Here is a 21,738-nt window from a genome sequence, read left to right as displayed (position 1 = left end):
ATGTTAATTGTGAGTTAAATCCAGCTAAGATAGGGTTAGGCTGGATTTTGGAAACCGGGGGCACTTCAGATGCTGTCGGCCTACGATGCCTGTCGGCATGCTGGCTGGGACTGGTGGGAGTTGTAGTCGGAAAACACCTGGAGGGACAGGGTGCTGATGGGAACTGTAGTCCGATGCCTACACAGGTGGTGGAGATGTTGAGGGGCAGGGCGAGCCCAGCATCCACAGCAGGAGTGCCCCCTGGTGGCACCAACAGGGGAGACAAGGAAAGGGTTGACACAGACTGAGTTTGCAAAGAGCATTCCTGAGTTGCAATTCCTGCTGCTCCTCCTCCCCCCCTTGGGTTTCATTACAGAAAGTTTCCGTTTCCAGAAGGCTTGTCTCCTGCAGCAAAAACAACAAAGTCTTGTTGCACCTTAAAAACAAAGGCATTTATTCAGGCGTCGGCTTTCGTGATGGTGCAAAGTGGTGAGTTGCAAAAGCAGCCTGCGATTCCGTTCGGATCTCTCAGCAGCTTCCAGGGCCATCAACCACGGTCTCCGTCCTGGAGATGCCGTTGGGTATTGAACCCGGGGCCTTCGGCATGCAGAGCAGATGCTTTGCCACTGAGCCATGGCCTCCCCCTTGTACTTCACCGCCGCCACTTTGTTTGTGGTGGTTCTGGTCCTCCTCGGCCAGCTTCTCTCAAAACACCAGAACTCAGGAACGGCCAGCGAAGCTGATTCAGTTGGAAGACTCAGGACAGAGAAAATCACTTCCTTAAGCAGCACGTAATCTATGGAACTCCCTCCCTCAGGAGGCAGGGATGGCCGCCAACTTGGATGGCTTTAAAAGAGGACAAATTCAGGGAGAAGGAGATGGTTATCAAAGGCAGCTATGCCATGAAGGCTGTGCTCTGCATTCACAGTCGGAGGCAGTGATGCTTCTGAATCCCAGTTGCTGGAAATCCCAGGATGGGAGAGGCTTGCTCTTCTGCTCGGATCCTGTTTTTGGGTTTCCCATTAGGGCATCTGGTTAGCCAAAGTGAGAACAGGTTGCTGGACTAGATGGGCCATTGGCCTGATCCAGCAGGCTCTTCTTAAATTTTTATGGCAGAGCATTACATGGCTCCATGGATTCTCTGCTACAGAGTTTGACAGGATCCAGTTTGGTTCCCCTTGTAATAATAATAATTATAATAATAATAATTATTATTATTATTATTTATTATTTATAACCCGCCTATCTGTAGAAATTGGAGTTCTTGGTGAAGTCCAGAAAGAAACAGTAAACTGCAAGAACTCGGGCCAGGAGGAAGATGAATTTCAAGTATGTCTTCAAAATATTTTATTTATGTAATGATGAATTCAACTAGGAATCAATGTTTTAATGGTCAGAGTGTACCAAGTATGTTTGCAAACATACTTGGTACACTCTGACCATTAAAACATTGCTGATGAATAATTGTCGAAACAGGGCCTTGTCCTGGGATTTTTTCACTGGAATTTATTTTTATCTGCCTCACTATCATACTGGAATTGATTCCTAGTTGAATTCATCATTACATAAATAAACCCTTTTGAAGACTTACTTGAAATTCATCTCCCTCTTGGCCCGAGTTCTTGCAATTTACTGTTTAACCCGCCTATCTGGCTGGGTTGACCCAGTCACACTGGGCAGCTTCCAACACACATAAAAATAATAAAACATCAAACATTAATAGTAACAATCGGATCCTATATAAAAAGTCACAATAACTTTAAAATAACAACAATTTTTTATTTATACCCCGCCAATTATGGGCAGCTTCCAACAAAATATTAAAACACAGAAATCCATCAAACATTGAAAGCTTCCCAAAACAGGGCTGCCTTCAGATGTCTTCTAAAAGTCTGGTAGTTGTTGTTCTCTTTGACATCTGGTGGGAGGGCGTTCCACAAGGCGGGTGCCACCACCGAGAAGGCCCTCTGCCTGGTTCCCTGCAACTTGGCTTCTCGCAGTGAGGGAACCGCCACCATCAAATAAAGCAATTTTCAATAATCCTTTAAAACCCAGTAGTAAACAGTAAAATTAAACATGAGAAAATAATAAAACAGTTTACACTTATCAATTACAATCAAGAATTACTAATCTATAATCAAGAAAAATAACAGCAAATCACAATGCATAAAATATCACGAAACATTCAAAACCATGTAAAAGGAGCAAATTGAGAAACAAGGACGCACAACTTATAAAATTATTCTTAAAAGCTATGGCCGAACTCTCTTCCCAGCTGCTTCTGCTGTTCTCAAAGTCACGGTCTGGGAAAGGCTCTCGGGGCTGAAGGGCAGGGCCTGGGTATAGCCGGGGGGGGGGTCAGCTGCTACCTGATCAAGTAAAATAATAGAAATACTTAATTAACTGACCAATCACGTCGGTCCTGCCCCCCCAACAAAGTCTTCCCCCCCCCAACAAAATTCATTGCCTGCAGAAAGTCTCTCTCCCCTCAGTTCTATTCATTAACTACATGAAAACCCTATGAAACCTATTTGGTACGTGCTTGAATTTCTCCTGCAAAATAGTGGCAGCCTGGAACTTTTTTTAAAAAAATAACAAGGTTAAATGTTGTGAACAAATAAACTTAGATAAAGGAGCATTTGGATATACAGTCATACTTCGGTTTAAGTATGCCTTGGTTTGAGTATTTGCAGTTTAAGTACTCCGCGGACCCATCTGGAACGGATTAATCCACTTTCTATTACTTTCAATGGGAAAGCTCGCTTCAGGTTAAGTACAGACTTCCGGAACCAATTGTGTACTTAAACCGAGGTACCACTGTATATATTTAAAAGTCTCTGCAGCTCCCTTTTTTTTCTCCAATGGGGTCTCTGCAGTATGATTTCCCAATGGACTGGGAAATCTTTAAGACCTGCTGCTTTAAGACCAAAACTGAGCATGTAGACTTCATACCCGTTGGGTTCTCTTTCCATCTCTGCTGTTGACTCACAGCATGGACAACGGGTAACAATCTCCCTCTGTGAAATGGGCACAAGACCTTCAAAGAGTGCAAGATGTTTATGCAATGAATAGCACAGGATCCCAAGGACACCTCAGTCGTGGCAACACACCGAAGCATGGAGAGTTGTCACCGGAAAGGGATGTGATAACAGCAGGTTAGTTAAGGACTATGGCATCTGACTTTGCCATTTGTCTCTAGCGCTGACTTGTCTGCTAGGCAGTGGTGCATGTAATTATACTTTAGGCAGCTTCCTTGATTTATCAGGTGCCGAATCTGCTGAAGGATTTCGGGGTTGCCCTTGCAGATCCGAGCATGGAGAGGTATGGCCTCTGATGAGCAGAATCTGTGACACATTCGCTCACAAGAACTTCCGGATTGCTTTGCTGAGTGAGGCCAGGTTTGTACCCAGCAGGTTGCTATACAATGAGCAAAATTGAGTACCTTAGGATGTTTTCTTGGACTGTGCCATTTCAGGCTGAGCAAGGGGGATGGATGAGCTTGGGTCTTTCCCCTGCCTCAAGAATTTACCTGCACACAGAAAACCAGAAAGACACAGCTAGAGGAGCAGCCTAGTCTTTTCATCAAAAGCTTGCCACACTTTTGGGACATGGTGGATTGCCCCAATGCAGCTATTCCCTGACTCTGGAATTGTATTTAAGAAAAATAAGGAGGGGAAATATCCTGCAACTATGTTACACCTGCCTGCAGGCAGCCAGGCAGCCTGCAAAAGAGGCTGTGTGGCTCAGTGGTAGGGTGGTCCCAGGTTCAGGTTTTAAAAAGGATCAAGTGATGGGAAGTGCCTTTTTTTGCCTGAGACCCTGGAGACCTGCTGCCCATCAGGGTAGATCACCTGTGGACTATTTTATTAAACTGACATACTGCCTTTCATCTGAGTATCATAGGCTTCTTCTGGAGCCCAGATAGAATCATAGAATCATAGAATCATAGAATCATAGAGTTGGAAGAGACCACAAGGGCCATCCAGTCCAACCCCCTGCCAAGCAGGAAACACCATCAAAGCATTCCTGACAGATGGCTGTCAAGCCTCTGCTTAAAGACCTTTGGAGACTCCACCACACTCCTTGGCAGCAAATTCCACTGCCGAACAGCTCTTACTGTCAGGAAGTTCTTCCTAATGTTTAGGTGGAATTTTCTTTCTTGTAGTTTGAATCCGTTGCTCCGTGTCCGCTTCTCTGGAGCAGCAGAAAACAACCTTTCTCCCTCCTCTATATGACATCCTTTTATATATTTGAACATGGTTATCATATCACCCCTTAACCTTCTCTTCTCCAGGCTAAACATACCCAGCTCCCTAAGCCGTTCCTCATAAGGCATCGTTTCCAGGCCTTTGACCATTTTGGTTGCCCTCTTCTGGACACGTTCCAGCTTATCAGTATCCTTCTTGAACTGTGGTGCCCAGAACTGGACACAGTACTCCAGGTGAGGTCTGACCAGAGCAGAATACAGTGGTACTATTACTTCCCTTGATCTAGATGCTATACTCCTATTGATGCAGCCCAGAATTGCATTGGCTTTTTTAGCTGCTGCATCACACTGTTGACTCATGTCAAGTTTGTGGTCTACCAAGACTCCTAGATCCTTTTCACATGTACTGCTCTCAAGCCAGCTGTCACCCATCCTGTATTTGTGCCTTTCATTTTTTTTGCCCAAGTGTAGTACTTTACATTTCTCCTTGTTAAAATTCATCTTGTTTGCTTTGGCCCAGTTGTCTAATCTGTTAAGGTCATTCTGAAGTGTGATCCTGTCCTCTGGGGTGTTAGCCACCCCTCCCAATTTGGTGTCATCTGCAAAGATGCCACAATCCAGATGGAAGAGGGTCAGGGGAACTCTAGGTTTGCAGAAGGACAAAGAAAACGTTTCTGAAAAACACCTGACGGCAGCCACTCCATCAGGCTGCCTCAACAGGAGAGATAGGAAGCAGAAGGGCCATCCCATCCGGTTTTTGATGGAGACACAGCTCCATCAAGCACTTCCTTGCCCCTGAGCTGTTCCAGCTGGCCATTATAGGAGAAACTGTTTAGAAATTGGTGCCTGAGTTTTTGCTTTTCCTCTTCCCTCCCTGTCCCTTTTGCCTTGATTGCCGTGGTTTTAAAAAATGATTATCGTTGTAAGCCTGCAGGCAGAGGCCATCTTGCCTTGAGGGGGATGCAAGCTGCTCTGGGAGCCTTTTGGATTGAAGAGCAGGGTAGAAATGCTCTAAATAAATAAATAAAATCTTTTTTTAATAAAAAGATGTGTCAGTTTGCTTGCATACCCAATACAACTCAGTGTTGTCGCTGGCATCTGTCTGTCTCGAGAGACAATGGAGCGCGCCTGCAGAGGTGAAGCCGAACCCCTGGAGAATCACAGCATCTGGTGTGGCTAAAAAGCCCCGCAACATATAACTGCCGCCTCCCATGTTGTTTTTGCTGCATTAGCAGCACTGAAGTGACCTCCCCGGGGGTGCAAGCCTGGCCAGTGTATCTGGAGGACCTGGGATGCCCAGATGACAAGACCCCCCCCCAGCCTTGCTAATGTGGTCCAAAGGAAAGCAGAGCAAGACATTGGGCACCAGTTGTGGATTGAACATATTCAGCTGCAGGTTGACCTTTGGAGGGGCGGGGAAAATGAGGACAGAATGGAGTTTCCTGGAAGAGGGTCCGGCTGGCCAGCTGCTCCTCTTCAGGGTTCCAGCCCACACGGCTGCAAATTCCACTTGCACTGGGCTGGCTGGCTGAAGTCTGTCACCTGACGTTCCTCTGCCTCATTGCAACACACGACAGAACCAGCGCCTCTCTAATCTGAGGCACCTCCTCGCCTGACGTCACTCAGGTGCACTGACCTGGTTCTCTCTTCTGCCACCTGAGTTTCGCTTCCTAGTCAGCTGATGCCTCCGCCCAGCCCAGGCTGAGCCCTGGCTGTGGTTATAAAGTCGAGTGCGCAAGCCAAGAGAGCAGAATTCTTGCCAGAGGTAGCAGACAGGTAAGAGCACGGATCTGTTTTGTTTGTGGGAGGGGGAGGGGAGAGCAAAGGCGTCCATTTGGAGAAAATATTTTATGCTCTCACCTTGGATTGTAAAGCCCAGACGCTGTTTGGAAACACTTCTAAATTTGCTCTGCATCTACCACCCTGAATTTGCTTCTGATGGGAAGCAAAGAGGGTGGTTTTACTTGGGGGGGACCTTGCCTTTCGGCTTGCAACTTCGATGGGGAAAATGGGGATGTGCCCAGCTATGTGTTCCGGGTTTCCCTTGACACTCCATAGAATCATAGAGTTGGAAGAGACCCCAAGGGCCATCCAGTCCACCCCCCTGCCGAGCAGGAAACACCACCAAAGCATTCTTGACATATGCCTGTCAAGCCTCTGCTTAAAGACCTCCAAAGAAGGAGACTGCACCACACTCCTTGGTAGCAAATTCCACTGCCGAACAGATCTTACTGTCAGGAAGCTCTTCCTAATGTTTAGGTGGAATCTTCTTTCTTGTAGTTTGAATCCAGAGCAGAGGCAGTAGCACCCGCTGCTCTCCAGATTTTGCTGGACTTCAATTCCCATCCTGGTCAAAGGGCAAGGACGGCACAGTTGGGAGAGCCATTGATTCCCTGCTCCCCACGCTGCTTGTGGTTGCTGTTAATTAGCTGCCAGTGAGTTAATAAGCGCTCTCTTTCCAGCATTTTGTGTTCTCCTGAGGGCGACTGGACTCCCTCACCAGGGACTTTCTCCTTGCAGTCCCAGGGTGTTCTTTTAAGCCGACTTTTATGAACTTCTGTTAGAAGCCGGTTTTGCAAACCCACAAGGCGGCTGCCGAGGTCCTGACCATATTTAGTGAATTTCTTAGTTATTTTGGAGGAGGGTTCTTGAGGATGAAAGAGGGTTTTAGATCTACTGTCTTTAAACCCTTTCGTGACATTTTGTTACGTAAGATCAAGGAAGATATGGAAATGGTTCTCAACCTGACAGCAATTAAGAAATGAATTAAGAAATGAATAATCTGCTCTAAGTGGATTGGGTGTTGATATGAGAGTCGACATATTTGTGTATCAGAGTAGACCCACTGATATTAATAAGCCTAAATTAGCCATCGCCATTATCTTCAACTCTGAGTAGGACTAGCATTGAATACTCATTGATTTTAAAGTGTTCCGTTTTTATAATGTGTCGGAATATTAAGACTATGTACGACAACAGAAGATATTTAGAATTATTGCAGATGTGATACATTTGTTTACATTGTATTCTTAAAGCATTATTATTGAGCATTTTGAAACCTGATGATAGTTTTACTACATTCGGTTTAACAGTAAGAGATCTAATCTTTTTTGTAAGTTTTTTTCTCAGAATAAAGGCTCAATTTTTTTTATTTTTTTAAAAACACAGAATACCGGGCTACCCAAGTTGTAGGATTCCTTCAACAAAGCAATTCTTCTTCTTTAATAAATATACTTTTATTGATTTCCAATTTATAACAATTACAAAAAGAGAGAAAGGTGTAAAAACAAAATCCCAAAGCAATTCTTGTACTTAAGAAAACTAGAAAACTTTATCACAAATCAGAAGAAAATTGCTATGTGTTTGGGAAGCAGGGTGCTATGTAAACTGGGGTCAGAGGTCATGGTAGGTTGGCCATACCATTAAGATTAGGGCAGCAAATCTTGCAGTTTTATTTCACTCATATTTTCAGCACCCACATGTGAACCCTGAGGACAAAGGGCTGGTGAGGGACTCCCACTACAGCAGGGACCCCCTACGCTCCTTAAATTCTCAGGACTTGCTCCAGTTCCTGGGTGGGGGAAGATTGTGGGGAGGTGGTGGTGACTTTAAAAGAATATTAGACCAATTCACGGAGGAGAATTGGTCTGGCTTTTGAAGGCCAGTTGTTGGAAGGAAGGGAGAGGGCTCTTGTGGTCTAATGCTGCTTGCTGGTTTCCCTATGGGGCAGGATGCTGGCCTGGGTGGGACATGGGCCTGATCCAGCGGGCTCTTCTATGCTCTTATGGGAATTGAACTTAGAACCCGCTGCATGGAAAGGAGCTGCTCTGCCACTGAGCTATGGCTCTTTTCCGTTTGGAGTTTTCTATGAATGTCTCCTGCTATGAAGGTCGCCTTCCTTCCAGCTCCAGGGATATTCCCAGGGCTGCTTTAGGTCTGATGAGGCCCTAAGCCACTGAAGGTAATGGGGCCCTTTATATGTCCAGCTGTCCATTGTCAAACTGCCATTGTTTTTTGTGTTGAATATATGCTATATGGTAATTAACGGACCTAAAGCCATTTGCAGGGACGCGGGTGGTGCTGTGGGTTAAACCACAGAGCCTAGGGCAGGCACCCCCAAACTGCGGCCCTCCAGATGTTTTGGCCTACAACTCCCATGAACCCTAGCTAACAGGACCAGTGGTCAGGGATGATGGGAATTGTAGTCCAAAACATCTGGAGGGCCGAAGTTTGGGGGTGCCTGGCCTAGGGCAGGCACCCCCAAACTGCGGCCCTCCAGATGTTTTGGCCTACAACTCCCATGATCCCTAGCTAACAGGACCAGTGGTCAGGGATGATGGGAATTGTAGTCCAAAACATCTGGAGGGCCGAAGTTTGGGGATGCCTGGCCTAGGGCTTGCCGATCAGAAGTTTGGCGGTTCGAATCCCTGCGACGGGGTGAGATCCCGTTGCTCACTCCCTGCTCCTGCCCAACTACGGTAGCAGTTCGAAAGCACGTCAAAGTGCAAGTAGATAAATAGGTACCACTCCGACAGGAAGCTAAACAGTGTTTCCGTGCGCTGCTCTGGTTCGCCAGAAGTGGCTTAGTCATGCTGGCCACATGACCTGGAAAAACTGTCTGCGGACAAACGCCAGCTCCTTCGGCCTATAGAGCGAACTGAGCGCCGCAACCCCAGAGTCATCCCCTTATGGTCAGGGGTACCTTTACCTTTACCTTTAAAGCCATTTGCACATAACAAAATATGTATTTTATCAAAGTCATTTTTGAACTGAAATGCAGTTAAGAAGTATATTAATAGGTAAAGGTAAAGGGGCCCCTGACCATCAGGTCCAGTCGTGTCCGACTCTGGGGTTGCGGCGCTCATCTCGCTCTATAGGCCGAGGGAGCCGGCGTTTGTCCGCAGACAGCTTCCGGGTCATGTGGCCAGCATGACAAAGCTGCTTCTGGCGAACCAGAGCAGCGCACGGAAATGCCGTTTACCTTCCCGCCGGAGCGGTCCCTATTTATCTACTTGCACTTTGACGTGCTTTCGAACTGCTAGGTGGGCAGGAGCTGGGACCGAGCAACAGGAGCTCACCCCGTTGCAGGGATTTGAACCGCCGACCTTCTGATCAGCAAGCCCTAGACTCTGTGGTTTAACCCACAGCGCCACCTGGGTCCCATATATTAATAGTGAAATACAATTAAGAAGTAGTATATTTTTTGGGGGGGGGCAAGAGAGTAGGGCTCTAAGCTATAGCTTGTGTAGCTTATACATAAATCTGGCACTGGGTATTCCCTCTTTGCCCAGGTTTTTGCAATGATGGCATTCATGCTGGCTGGAGGGGCCATTGCTAGTGCCACCCGTGGAGAACTGCCAGGCTGCCAATCTAGTTCTTCCAAGAGCTAATTTTAAAACTGCAGCCCCCGCCTAGCCCTGTGGCACACATGCCAAATGGTGAAATGCAATCATTGCATTGTCCTGGAAGATCCTGCGTTTTCCTATGACTAACTTTTTATGATCCGGTGATCACTCCTGTGTATGATGCAAGTAACCTGTGATCGTGCCCAGCTAATGGCATCAATTAGCCGGGCACGATAACGCCTATCAAGTCATTGTCATGGGACAATCTTTTTCAAGTGACTGAGCAACTGCATTGCATAGTTTCCAACCGTTTTTAGAAAATAGCTACCACATTAATCTGTTAAGATCATTAGATGAATCTGTTAAAGGAACTTCTAGTCAGCTACAAGTTGACACTCAACTGTGACCTTCTGGTGATAAATTGTATAATGATAATTATCTTTATTCATAGAATGGCAGTGGTTGGTTTGCTGTTAATCCTTGTGTGTGTCCAAGTTCTTTTTAAAACCTGCAGGACAAACTAGCAGGTGTGAATTTATTCAAATCTGATTGCATATGGCTACTCAATTACTATAATTTTTTAAATAAAAAAATCAGTGACAGTCCCCCTCCCCCAAAGTGACGGTACCTTCCCAAAAATAGTAAAATAAAAAAATTCCTTCAGTAGCACCTTAAAGACCAACTAAGTTTTTATTTTGGTATGAGCTTTCGTGTGCATGCACACCCCTCCAGTTCTGAAGAAGTGTGCATGCACACGAAAGCTCATACCAAAATAAAAACTTAGTTGGTCTTTAAGGTGCTACTGAAGGAATTTTTTTATTTTACTTCGATCCAGACCAACACGGCTACCTACCTGTTCCCAAAAATAGAACATTGAGGAAACATTCAGGAACCCAGAGCTGTAGACTCACCTTGGCATCTCCCTCTGTGTGCTTCACCCCCCCCCCCAGGAAGCAGCAGCAAACATGGCGACGTTGTACCCATCTCTCGAGGACATGAAAGTGGACCACGTTCTGAAGGTGAGAGGCCGGTACTCCCCTTGGGCTTCCTGTTGCCCTTCAGTTTGTTTTTCGTTTTTATTATGTGTTTTGTGTTTTTATTTTGCATTTCTATGCTGTAAACCACCCTGAGATCCTTGGATGAAGGGCAGCATAACAAACATAACAAACAAACAAAACCAGGCAGACATCACTTCGCCACCGACTGAAAACCTTCCCTTTCCGACAAGCCTTTTAAAAGCAGGCCTTGACATTGTTGTTCCTATAAATGAGATTGTTCTTAATTGCTTTTGTCTTTAATTGGCCAATTGCTTCGAGGTGTTTCCTAGGAAAGGATTCCTTTGTGGAAGCAAATAAACAGCAGGCACCTTCCTGCATTGGCTTAGTCCAGGATCAGGTTCAAATCGGTCCTCATTGAAAGCAGGAGCTTTGGGGGCGGGTGGGGAGGAGAAGAAGACCCTGGAGGCGCCAACTTGATCTCTTGCCCTTCTTCCTCCACAGGCCCAGGCAGATGCAGCCCCCAAGGCGCCAGCCTCCATCCCCGCTCCGCTCCCTGCCTTCGTTGTGCCATCTGCCCCTCCAGCTTCTCCCGCAGAGAAGGCCGAGCCGCCCAAGCCAGCAGGTAACGTAATTCAGAGGTGGCAAAAAGCCTTTGGTGGCACCCCCAAAGCCTGCCTCCATTGCTGTGGGTTGGCATCCCCGAAGGCTCACAATGCAAGCTTCGACAGTGCCAAGATGTCATGTAGAGAGAGATTGTAGAGTTGGATAAGGTTCAGAAAACGGGATGGACCTCTAAGAAGAACGGTTGCAGCGTCTAAGAGTTTTTGGCTTACAGAAAAGGGGAGGAAGAGGAGACATGATAGAAGGTTTACAAAATCATGCAGGGCATGGAGAAAGGGGAGAGAGGGAAGCTTTACTTCCTCTCTCGTAACGCTAGAATTCATGGGGAGCTGAATGTTGGAAGATTCAGGACTGATAAAAGAAACTCACACAGCACAGAACTGAACTATGGACCTCACTCCCACAGGAGGCAGGGATTAGACAGGGGGCTAGCCCTTATTGTCAACATGTGCAAACACAGACCATCATCCAGGGCCGTCTTAAGTACATCCGGTGCCGTGACGCAAAGATCCCTCCGGCACCCCCTCCCTTTCCCAGAATTTAGAACTCGGGACCCAACTTGCAGACCACCTCGTAGCCCCGGGAGCCGCTGCCCACAGAAGACACCGCCGATGTGGCTGCAACACGGCTGGCCAGACTGCTGGAACCCCATGCTCGCTTGCGAGGCTCTGGGGCGCCTCCTCCTCCTTCGCTGCCCGTCGACGACAGCCCACTGCCGGCACTCTTGCTGCTGCCCAGCGGCCCGAGGAACAGGAGGCACGCCACCGCCTGTGCCCCGGAGAGTGGTGGTGGGGCAGCGGGCACTGGTGACGCAGAGGAGACCCTTGGGAGCTGCTCCCGCCATCCCTGCTCCCGCCGCTCCCTCAGAGAACAGCGGCTCGGTGGGCAGCGGCTGAGAGGATTCCTGTGGCCGAGGGAGAGGAGGAGGCGGCGGCGGCGGCGGCGGAGCCATAGAGCTTAGTGGCTCATTGTGCCCCGCCAACCATCTGACGGCATGCAGGGAAAGGGGAGGCCCCTGGCAAAGCCGTGCAGCTCCCCTACTCGCTGGGGCGCCCCTGAGAGGCCAGCGCCCTGGTGCAACGCGCCACTAAGCCCAATGGGGAAGACGGCTCTGCATGAGATCTAGAGACTTCATTCTTGTTTTTTGCATTCTCCACAGCTGATGCACGGGATAACTCACATAATACATTATTGCGCAGCTTATGCTCTGAATTAACTTCTCCCTCTTTCTTTCCTTTTCAGCCCTGCCAGTTTTGTACCCGAACCTCACAGACTTAAATGATTACATGGGCCTCTCCCTCTCCAGTGAGGAGGTCCAAAAGAATTTAGGACTCGCCCCGGCAGGCAGCAACGTAAGCATTTCTGAGGGTCATCTGCAACACCTTTTCCCATTCACTTGTCGGTTGCATTTGCAGAATCCCTGTATGCAGCAGCATTCTGCCAGGACTCCCTATCTCTAACTCTGGGGTGGAGAACCTTCTCCACCAAAGGGCCACATCCCCCTCCGTGTAACCTTGCCCAGGGCCACATGCCAAGGGTGGGTGGTACTAGAGTCAAAAGTGAGTGGAGCAATGGATGGGAATCATAGCAGTGTAGCATCGTGCTAGTTACAGGTAGGTAGCCGTGTTGCTCTGCTGTAGTCGAAACAAAATAAATAAATTCCTTCCAGTAGCACCTTAGAGACCAAGGTGCTACTGGAAGGAATTTATTTATTTTGTTTAACATAGTGAGTTTTGGGCTGGGACCAGGGAGACCAGGGTTCAAATCCCTGCTCCATCCTGAAGCTCATTGGGTGACCTTTAATGGCGGCCTCAGATCCTGATGGTTCCTTGATTTCCCACCGTGACATTATCTTGCTGAGTCAGTTGGAGGAAGATAGAAAACTGCCTTCTGCTGAGTCTTGACTGCTGGTCCACTTAGCTCAGTATTGTCTACTCTGACTGGCAGCGGCTCTCCAGGTTTCCCCCTACCCTATGGAGAGATGCTGGGAATTAAACACGGGGCCTTTCTGCATGCAAAGCGGGTGCTCTAACCACTGAGCCATGCTGCTTTTCTAGGAATGCAAATTTGAGACAGTGACCCAGTGAAAGGCTGTTCTGGAACTAGGATAGCCGGGCCAGGAGCATCTCAGACCCTGGGATTTCAGTGACCTAGAAGTGACCCCTGGTGATTCTTCTTCTGCACTACCTCCCACCGCCGAGCCTTGGAGACGGAGGTTAATTGGGAGATGGGAGGAGGATAGATGCCCGAGCTAAAGCTTGCAGGCTTCACACATCGTCGTCTTAATAATATGTTTAGAATCTCAAGGCGCTCTCACCCACCTGGAGATTCAAGCCCTCCCCGTGCCACCTGGAGGCAGGCAGGGAAACCTGGGGGTTTCAGGTCAGTCCTGAAATTCAGGCAACCTTATCTGGAATGTCTCTACCACTCAGGATAAGGTGGAGCATGAACCAGCCTCATTATCCTGGGTTGAAAATTAAATTGACTGTTCCACAACTTGGTTTTTTTTTGGCAGGCCGTGACCTCAGCGCCCTCCACACCGGGCTTTGTGGTTGCCCCCGTGACGGGAAGCGACCTGGGGGTTCGCCGGGCGGAGATCAAGCCAGGCTTGCGGGAGGTTCACCTCTGCAAGGACGAGCGCGGGAAGACGGGACTGAAGCTGAGGAACATTGATAAGGTGCGTTCCGAGGTTAGGACTTTCCGAGGCAGGAAGAGCCAGAGAGTGCTACTACTGGATGAAACCAAAGGCCCCTCTCATCCAGCCTTGGGGTTTTTACAGTGGCCGCGTCTGGATCAGCGTTGTACCTTTGTTTCTTCTGCTTTGTTTCCCATCTGACCCAGCCAGCGCTGTAGTTTGAAACAGCTGGAGAGCACCAGGTTGGGGAATCCAACAGGTCACAAAGGCAATAGCTTCTGTTATTCAGATTCGAGGGACCAGGTGCAAAAGAGGACAGGGGGCTGTTGCACCTTTAATAGTTTTGTAGAAGATTTGCTTTCAGCCGATATAGTTTGCAGGACACAACTATTAAAGGCGCAGGAGTCCCGTTTAACTGACCACTCCATTTTACATGCATGATGCCTCTGAATTTCGAAGGTTAAGGCCAACAGCCTTTTGTAGACTTGTCCTCTGTGCACTTATTGAATCTCCTTTCACAGACATCTACTCAAGCGGTAGAAGCCTTAGCCCAGGCATCCCCAAACTGCGGCCCTCCAGATGTTTTGGGACTACAACTCCCATGATCCCTAGCTAAGAGGACCAATGGTCAGGGATGATGGGAATTGTAGTCCAAAACATCTGGAGGGCCGAAGTTTGGGGATGCCTGCCTTAGCCTGAATTCAGTCCATCTGGCTTGATTTCAGGGACGGGGGTTATTTATCCTCTCTCTCTCTGATTTGTTTTATTTGGAAAACAAATAAATGTTTGGGGCGAATACTAAATATTCTGATTCCTGTTCCAACATATCTGTGTGACATCCTGCGGGCCTTTTGCCATAGGCATTTAGCACTAGTTGGACTGTTCAGTCTCTGTTAACAGACTATTTGAATACCTTCTCACTGCAGAAATCTCTGGGGCGTGGAATTTTAGGGCAGCCTTAATAGATTCTATTATGAGTCCTGCTTCCCTTTTTGGGGTGAAGGGTTACATTTGGATTATTTATGTATTTATTTCAATAAATTTTATATATTGCTTGATCATAAAGGGGGGGGGAACCCTCAAAACAATGCCATTATCAGCAAGAACAACTTTTTGAAACATTGTAGAGATAACATCAACAATAAACTAAAAGCACATTAAAACGTGCACCAGCTTTTATAAACACCTGGGCAGGCTTGTCTAAATGCAGATGCTTTTAGCATGCACCAAAATGTGTGCAAGTGAAGGCGCTTGCCTGATGTCAATAGGCAGGGAGTTCCAAAGTGTAGCTGCTGCATTAAAATATTGATTTCTTACAAACGCAGAACAGGTACAGGGGGGCAGAGGATGGGTGGACATCTGTCCTGGATGCTTTAGTTGCGATTCCTGCATTGCAGGGGGTTGGACTAGATGACTTTTGGGGGTCCCTTCTAGCTCTATGATTCTGTGATTCTTCCAGGTGTGGGTTGTAAGATGCTCTGTGTGTCCCTTTGAAGCCACAGTTCTTATGCCAGCCTTCCCCAACTGGGTGCCCTCCATATGCTTTGGATTATGATGCCCATCAGCCCCGCTGTTGGGTGCCCAGGCCATCAACTCCCTCCCCACCTGAGAGGTGTGGAACTGGCTTCCTCGAAATCCCATCTCACCTGCTGCCCAGGGACGCCTGCCTCTGGGCTCTCGGCGGACGTGGCTCTTTCCTTGCTGGTCTCGTTTTAGAAATCAAGTATGTCGGTTTTCACCAGCTCAGTGTCTTCTGCAGGGGTTGTTTGTGCAGCTGGTCAAGGCCAACTCCCCAGCTTCTCTGGTGGGCCTGCGCTTTGGAGATCAGGTCCTGCAGATCGACGGGAAGGATTGCGCAGGGTGGAACGCGGACAAGGCTAAGCGGGCGCTGAAGAAAGCCTCTCCGGAGAAAATCGTCATGGTGGTCCGGGACAGGTGAGCAGCAGGAAGTGGCCGCGGTTATCAGAGTCGTTTTGGTACCCTGAAGGGCTGCATTTCCTAAGCCCCTGGAACTGCCTGCAATATTAAGGATGCTCATAAAATGCAAGTGGCAGGCGCTTCTCCTCTGCTTGCTTTTTCAGGGATATCATACTTTTCCATCTATAAGATGAGGGATTTTAATTAAAAAATTAGCTTTAAAATTATCCCTAACAACAACAACAATCTATGATTTATACCCTGTCCATCTGGCTGTACAGCTACTCTGGGCGGCTTCCAACAAAATATTAAAATACAATGGTTTGTTAAACATTATAAGCTTTCCTAAACAGGGCTGCCTTCAGATGTCTTCTCAAAGTCTGGTACAGTCATATCTCGAGTTGAGTACGCTGTGGGTTGCGTACTTTCAGGATAAGAACGCGGCGGACCTTGGAAGTGTTTACTTCCAGGTTCTGCCATGCGCATGTGCAGAAGCGTTCTGCATGCTTTGCATGTGCATGGAAGCCCCGCTCTGGATACGTACTTTTCGGGGTGAGAACACCACCCCGGAACGGATCAGGTACGTATCCGGAGGTACCACTGTAGATGTTTTTCTCTTTGACACCTGGTGGGAGGGTGTTCCACAGGGCGGGTGCCACTACCGAGAAGGCCCTCTGCCTGGTTCCCTGTAACTTGGGTTCTCGCAGGGAGGGAACCGCCAGAAGGCCCTCAGTGCTGGACCTCAGTGTCCGGGCAGAACGATGGGGGTGGAGACGCTCGTTCAGGTATCCCTTGTCTTATACATGGCTAGTGCAGAGGGGGGGTTGGGCGACTGGTCGCAGCAGCGAGCAGGAGATTCTCAGTGGTGATATTGCGGGCGATTGGTGGCTGTGAAAAGGGCTGCAGGTGATTGGCTGCCTCTACGGCAAAAGGGTCACATGTCTTGCAATTGTCAGTGGCGGGTGAGCGGTTTTCGGCAATCAACAACTCTGGGCAATCCTACCCATTTTCTGGATTTGGAGTTCCCAAAAATAGGGGGCGTCTTATAGACAGAAAAATACGGTATATCTAAAAAATATAGGAAAGGGGTTGAAAATAAAACCCACCCATATCCTAATGCCTTCCAGGCTCAAAGGCCTGGTTTTCCAAGCTCTGGTTTTCTGGAGATTGGAAATGGCTAAGCCGGTGTATATGCTCTTTCTCCCGGCAACTCAACCAGACAGGTGGGGTACAAAGAGTAAAATGATAATTGTATTTATGATGTGATACACTATTACATTGAGGGACCCAGGTGGCGCTGTGGGTTAAACCACTGAGCCTAGGGCTTGCTGATCAGAAGGTCGGCGGTTCGAATCCCTGTGACGGGGTGAGCTCCCGTTGCTTGGTCCCAGCTCCTGCCAACCTAGCAGTTCGAAAGCATGTCAAAATGCAAGTAGATAAATAGGAACCGCTACAGCGGGAAGGTAAACGGCGTTTCCGTGTGCTGCTCTGGTTTGCCAGAAGCGGCTTTGTCATGCTGGCCACATGACCTGGAAGCTGTACGCCGGCTCCCTCAGCCAATAATGCGAGATGAGCGCGCAACCCCAGAGTCGGTCACGACTGGACCTAATGGTCAGGGGTCCCTTCACCTTTACCTTTACACTATTACATTACTTTAACATTATAATCTTTGCTTGGTAGGCCTTTCCAGCGCACGGTGACAATGCACAAGGACAGCATGGGCCATGTGGGGTTCATTGTCAAGAAAGGGCAAGTCAACTCGCTTGCCAGAGGCAGCTCTGCGGCTCGGAACGGGCTCCTTATCAACCATTACATCTGTGAGGTGAACGGGCAAAATGTCATTGGCCTGAGGGTAAGGACTCTGTGTGAAAGGGGCAGTGGAGCAAAGGATGGTGCGGAGAGCTCTGTGGAGCCACGCAAATTGTGGGCTGTGTTCAAATCCTTAAAAGCTGGAAACTTGCTTTTTTTAAAAAAACAACAGACCTCAATCAAAAAATCCAAGCTGTATTCTGCACTCAGTCCCCAAATCCATTCCTCTCAGTGCTCTACTGTGACTATGTCAATATTATTACATTTATATGCAAGTCCTCTGTTATGTACAGTATCTAGCACTCTTTGGGCACTCCTTCTGGTCCACACCTTCTGCTTGGTTTCGTTTGGAACTGATGGGTCAGGGGAGGGTTTGGAGGAGAGATTTCAAGAGCGGGAAGAAAGTGGTGGCTTGCGTAAAATAGTTAGTCCTTTTCGGGGGGGTGTCCAGGCATGTGGGGCAGCGAGAAAGAGGGGGTCAGCAAACTTCTTCAGCAGGGGGCCGGTCCACTGTCCCTCAGACCTTGTGGGGGGCCGGACTATATTTTGAAAAATAATATGAACGAATTCCTATGCCCCACAAATAAGCCAGAGATGCATTTTAAATAAAAGGACACATTCTACTCATATAAAAACACCAGGCAGGCCCCACCAATAAGCCAGAGATGCATTTTAAATAAAAGGACACATTCTACTCATGTAAAAACATGCTGATTCCTGGACTGTCTGCGGGCCGGATTTAGAAGGTGATTGGGCCGCATCCGGCCCCCGGGCCTTAGTTTGGGAACCCCTGATTTAGGGCAAGCATAGGAAATCTCTGGCACGGGTTCCAGTCTGCCTCACAAAGCTTTCCACACCCGAGCCACTTAGAGCAGAGCTTTCAAAACTTTTCATGTCGCTGACACACTTTTTAGACATGCGTCATTTTCGCGACACGGTAATTGTTTTGCATCATTTCATGACACAGTAATTAGTCTTGCTATCAAACTGGAGGTTAAACTAACCCCTTTCCAGTCCCAGGAAAAGTGCAGGGAGAGTTTGTGCGGCATACCCACACACTGCAGCAGACACACTAATGTCACGACACACAGTCTGAAGTGGAGTGTACTGCCAATTCTTCCCTTTGACGTTGGGTCACCCGACACCATGGTGACATTGGGGGATTGACAGGTGGGCAGGTTGAGCCTGCCTGCTTGTCAAAAGTGGCCTCTGGGAGATCATGGGGAGAGAGAGATGGGAATCTGGCCCACAAGCTATATCCTGTCCCCCACCCCTGATTTAAGGTACTTGGGGACCTCCTGGATAGGCAAGGCTTAGTGGCGTTTGGGGGGCACAGGCCAGAATATACTGGATATGAGGGGAGAAAGGTAAAAGAGAGGGGCAGGTATGAATAGTTCAGTGGGTAGAGCATGAGACTCTGACTCTCAGGGTTGTGGGTTCGAGCCCCATGTTGGGCAAAAAGATTCCTGCATTGTACAATTCAAGATCTTCCTTCAAATAATGTTGGGAACTCCTGGCTTTGCTCTCTTTCCCCCAGACAGCTGTCAGGGGCCCCAGACAACAGGGTAACACAAGAAAAAATGTCATTTTTCAATGGATACCAGAAGGGGGGGAGGGTTCCGTTGTGCAATTCAGTAAAGTGGCAGCTCGTCCCATCTCTGAGCAACCTCCTTCTTAAACTTTTCCTTCTCAAGGACAAGGAGATCACAGAGGTCCTCATCAATGCCGGCAACATCATCACTCTGACCATTGTCCCTGCCGTGATCTACGAACACATGGTCAAAAAGTGAGTGCCCTAGAGTTGGGGGCGGGGGCAGAACGGCTAAGTGAGTGAGCTGAGAAACTCCCACCCAATCTGTAGCTCACCCCAGCTGGGAACTGACTGCCATAGAGATGAAGAACCTGTGGCTTTAGATCTTAAGAACATAAGAGGAGTTTATGGATCAGACCCGCGACGGGGTGAACGCCCGTTGCTTGGTCCCAGCTCCTGCCAACCTAGCCGTTCGAAAGCATGCAGTGCAAGTAGATTAATAGGTACCGCTCCGGCGGGAAGGTAAACCGTGTTTCCGTGCTCTGCTCTGGTTTCGCCAGAAGCGGCTTAGTCATGCTGGCCACATGACACGGAAAAACTGTCTGTGGAAGCGGACAAACGTTGGCTCCCTTGGCCTGTAAAGCGAGATGAGCACTGCAACCCCAGAGTCGTTTGCGACTGGACTTAATTGTCAGGGGTCCCTTTACCTAAGAGAATGGCAGGCACCATATCAGTGGCAGGAAGCACTGCAATCTAATAATGTGTTATGAAAAGTAAGACTTCCTTCTGGCTCTCCCATCGCTAAGTGACATTAAATTCTAGTATTACTGGGGTGGGAGAGGAGGAAAAAACTTTTGTGACCTTAGCTGTAAAAGTGAATTTTGCAGAGAGTATTTTGACCTCTTTTAAAGGGCTCTTGCAACACCCGGGCTGATTCCTGTTCCTTCTGTCTCCTAAGGCTTTCGAGTGGGCTGGCGAAATCTTCCATGGACCGTTCAGTTCCTGATGTTTAAAATTGCTCAAGACTTTCCCTCTTTCCGCCGCCTCTCTCTTCCGGGATGAAATACACCACAGATGACTCCTTCTTTTAGTCTCATTGGAGAATACTCACGAGGTGCAGGAAGATAAATCAATTCCTTGAAGCTTTCAGTTATTCCTTGAGGACTGTGAGGTCTCCAGAGATTCGGTGGGGATGTAGCTGAGTTTATTGCACATTCCTGGGTGATTCTTCCCTCCTTAAGGAAGTGAAGCAGCTGATTCTCTGATCTTCATAGCCCAAATGTAAACTGGAGGAACTGCCCTTCTGCTGCCTATTCAGACAACCAAATCAGACCTGGGTGCCTCCTATTTAGCAGGAGAGCCAGGCTCAGGCTTGCATAGCTTTTAACACCAGAACCACTGTGGTTGAGCAATAGGTTCCAAATTTACAAAGCAAACAGCCTGACTCTCTTAGGGAAACACTTGCCTGTGTTAAGTGATGAACGGTGCGCTCTTGTTTAAGCACATTGGACATGGTTGCAGGGCCACCTCGATCAATGCCAGAATGAAAGAGTGCCTGCTTCGAATGCCATGACGGAAAGAGAGCAAGGGATATAAATGTACAAAAGTCACCTCCAGAATGACATTACTTTGCAGGGATTCAAGCACGTACTGGAAATTAAGTTTTGCACAACTAAAGTAGGTTGAAGTGCTCTGTTGCAACAAATCCACTTAAGAAAGGACTGGCTGCGATTAACAGAGCGATGGTACAATGCACTGAAAAAAGCGTGAGATGAATGAATGATCATTGGGAAGATGTATCCACACCCTGCAAGCAAACCAGCATGAATGCTTGTTGTCGTATAGCTTCCCTGGAATCAAAGCATAAGAAATAAAGGCTGGATGTGGTCAAACTTCTGTGTAAGCTTGTTGGGATAAGCACTCTACGAACAGGCAATCTGAAGATCAAAATCAAGCTAGGCAGTGTCTTGCACAACCAGAGGCCACAGTTCACCCAAGCTAACATACTCTGGATGAATCCTAGGAGTTATTATATCTGGATGAATCCTAGAATTTATTATTTATACCCCGCCCATCTGGCTGGGTTTTCCCAGCCACTCTGGGCAGATTCCAACCAAATATTAAAAACAATACAGCATCAAACATTAAAAACTTCCCTAAACAGGACCGCCTTCAGTTGTCTTTTGAAAGTAAAATAGTTGCTTATATTGCCTTGACATCTGCTGGGAGGGCGTTCCACAGGGCAGGTGCCACCACTGAGAAGGCCCTCTGCCTGGTTCTCTGTAACCTCACTTCTCGCAGCGAGGGGACTGCCAGAAGGCCCTCGGAGCTGGACCTCAGTGGGGGGCTGGACGATGGGGGTAGAGACGCTCCTTCAGGTATACAGGACCGAGGCAGTGTACAGAAAGAGGGTCTGCTACCTCTAAGTGCCCCTGTGTTTTTTGTTGCATGTTTGTTGTCTGCACCCAAGGAGAGCAAGAAAGGGGCAAGAGGAAGGGGACAAGGGAACTCTTTCCTGCAGGATGTTGAGCAATGAGTAGTTGCTCATGGGGCAAACTAGCCCTTGGTTTGGTTCTGCTGCCCCTGTGCAAAGAGAGCCAGAGTGGGAGGGAAGTCCGCCTCCTTCCCCCGCTTTCAGCCTAGACCAATCATGGAAAGCAAGACGCCTTTGGAGACCGAAATGACATTTTATTACA

The 21,738-nt window shown here is 48.1% G+C and overlaps 1 protein-coding gene across 1 annotated transcript; it reads left to right on the top strand.

The window, feature by feature from the left end:
* Positions 1-5,849: 5,849 nt before the first annotated feature.
* On the top strand, positions 5,850-21,207 carry SDCBP2 (syndecan binding protein 2). Its single transcript, XM_035123419.3, has 9 exons — positions 5,850-5,962; positions 10,482-10,550; positions 11,031-11,151; positions 12,393-12,502; positions 13,666-13,827; positions 15,545-15,720; positions 17,383-17,554; positions 19,206-19,297; positions 20,001-21,207. Exons 2-9 carry the CDS (start codon positions 10,497-10,499, stop codon positions 20,053-20,055), a joined length of 942 nt encoding a protein of 313 aa, XP_034979310.1. The 5' UTR covers positions 5,850-5,962; positions 10,482-10,496; the 3' UTR covers positions 20,056-21,207.
* The last annotated feature ends 531 nt before the right edge of the window (positions 21,208-21,738 follow it).

The sequence above is a fragment of the Zootoca vivipara genome, chromosome 7 (genome assembly GCF_965207765.1).
Source record: "Zootoca vivipara chromosome 7, rZooViv2.hap1.1, whole genome shotgun sequence".
Classification (NCBI taxonomy): Eukaryota; Metazoa; Chordata; class Lepidosauria; order Squamata; family Lacertidae; genus Zootoca; species Zootoca vivipara.
This window is presented reverse-complemented; position numbering and strand designations above follow the sequence as displayed.

Coding starts and splice junctions, on each gene's coding strand:
- SDCBP2 (XM_035123419.3), top strand. CDS start 10,497: ATGGCGACGTTGTACCCATCTCTCGAGGACATGAAAGTGGACCACGTT. Junction 10,551..11,030: donor AAGTGGACCACGTTCTGAAG/GTGAGAGGCCGG, acceptor CTTCCTCCACAG/GCCCAGGCAGATGCAGCCCC. Junction 15,721..17,382: donor GTCATGGTGGTCCGGGACAG/GTGAGCAGCAGG, acceptor TTTGCTTGGTAG/GCCTTTCCAGCGCACGGTGA.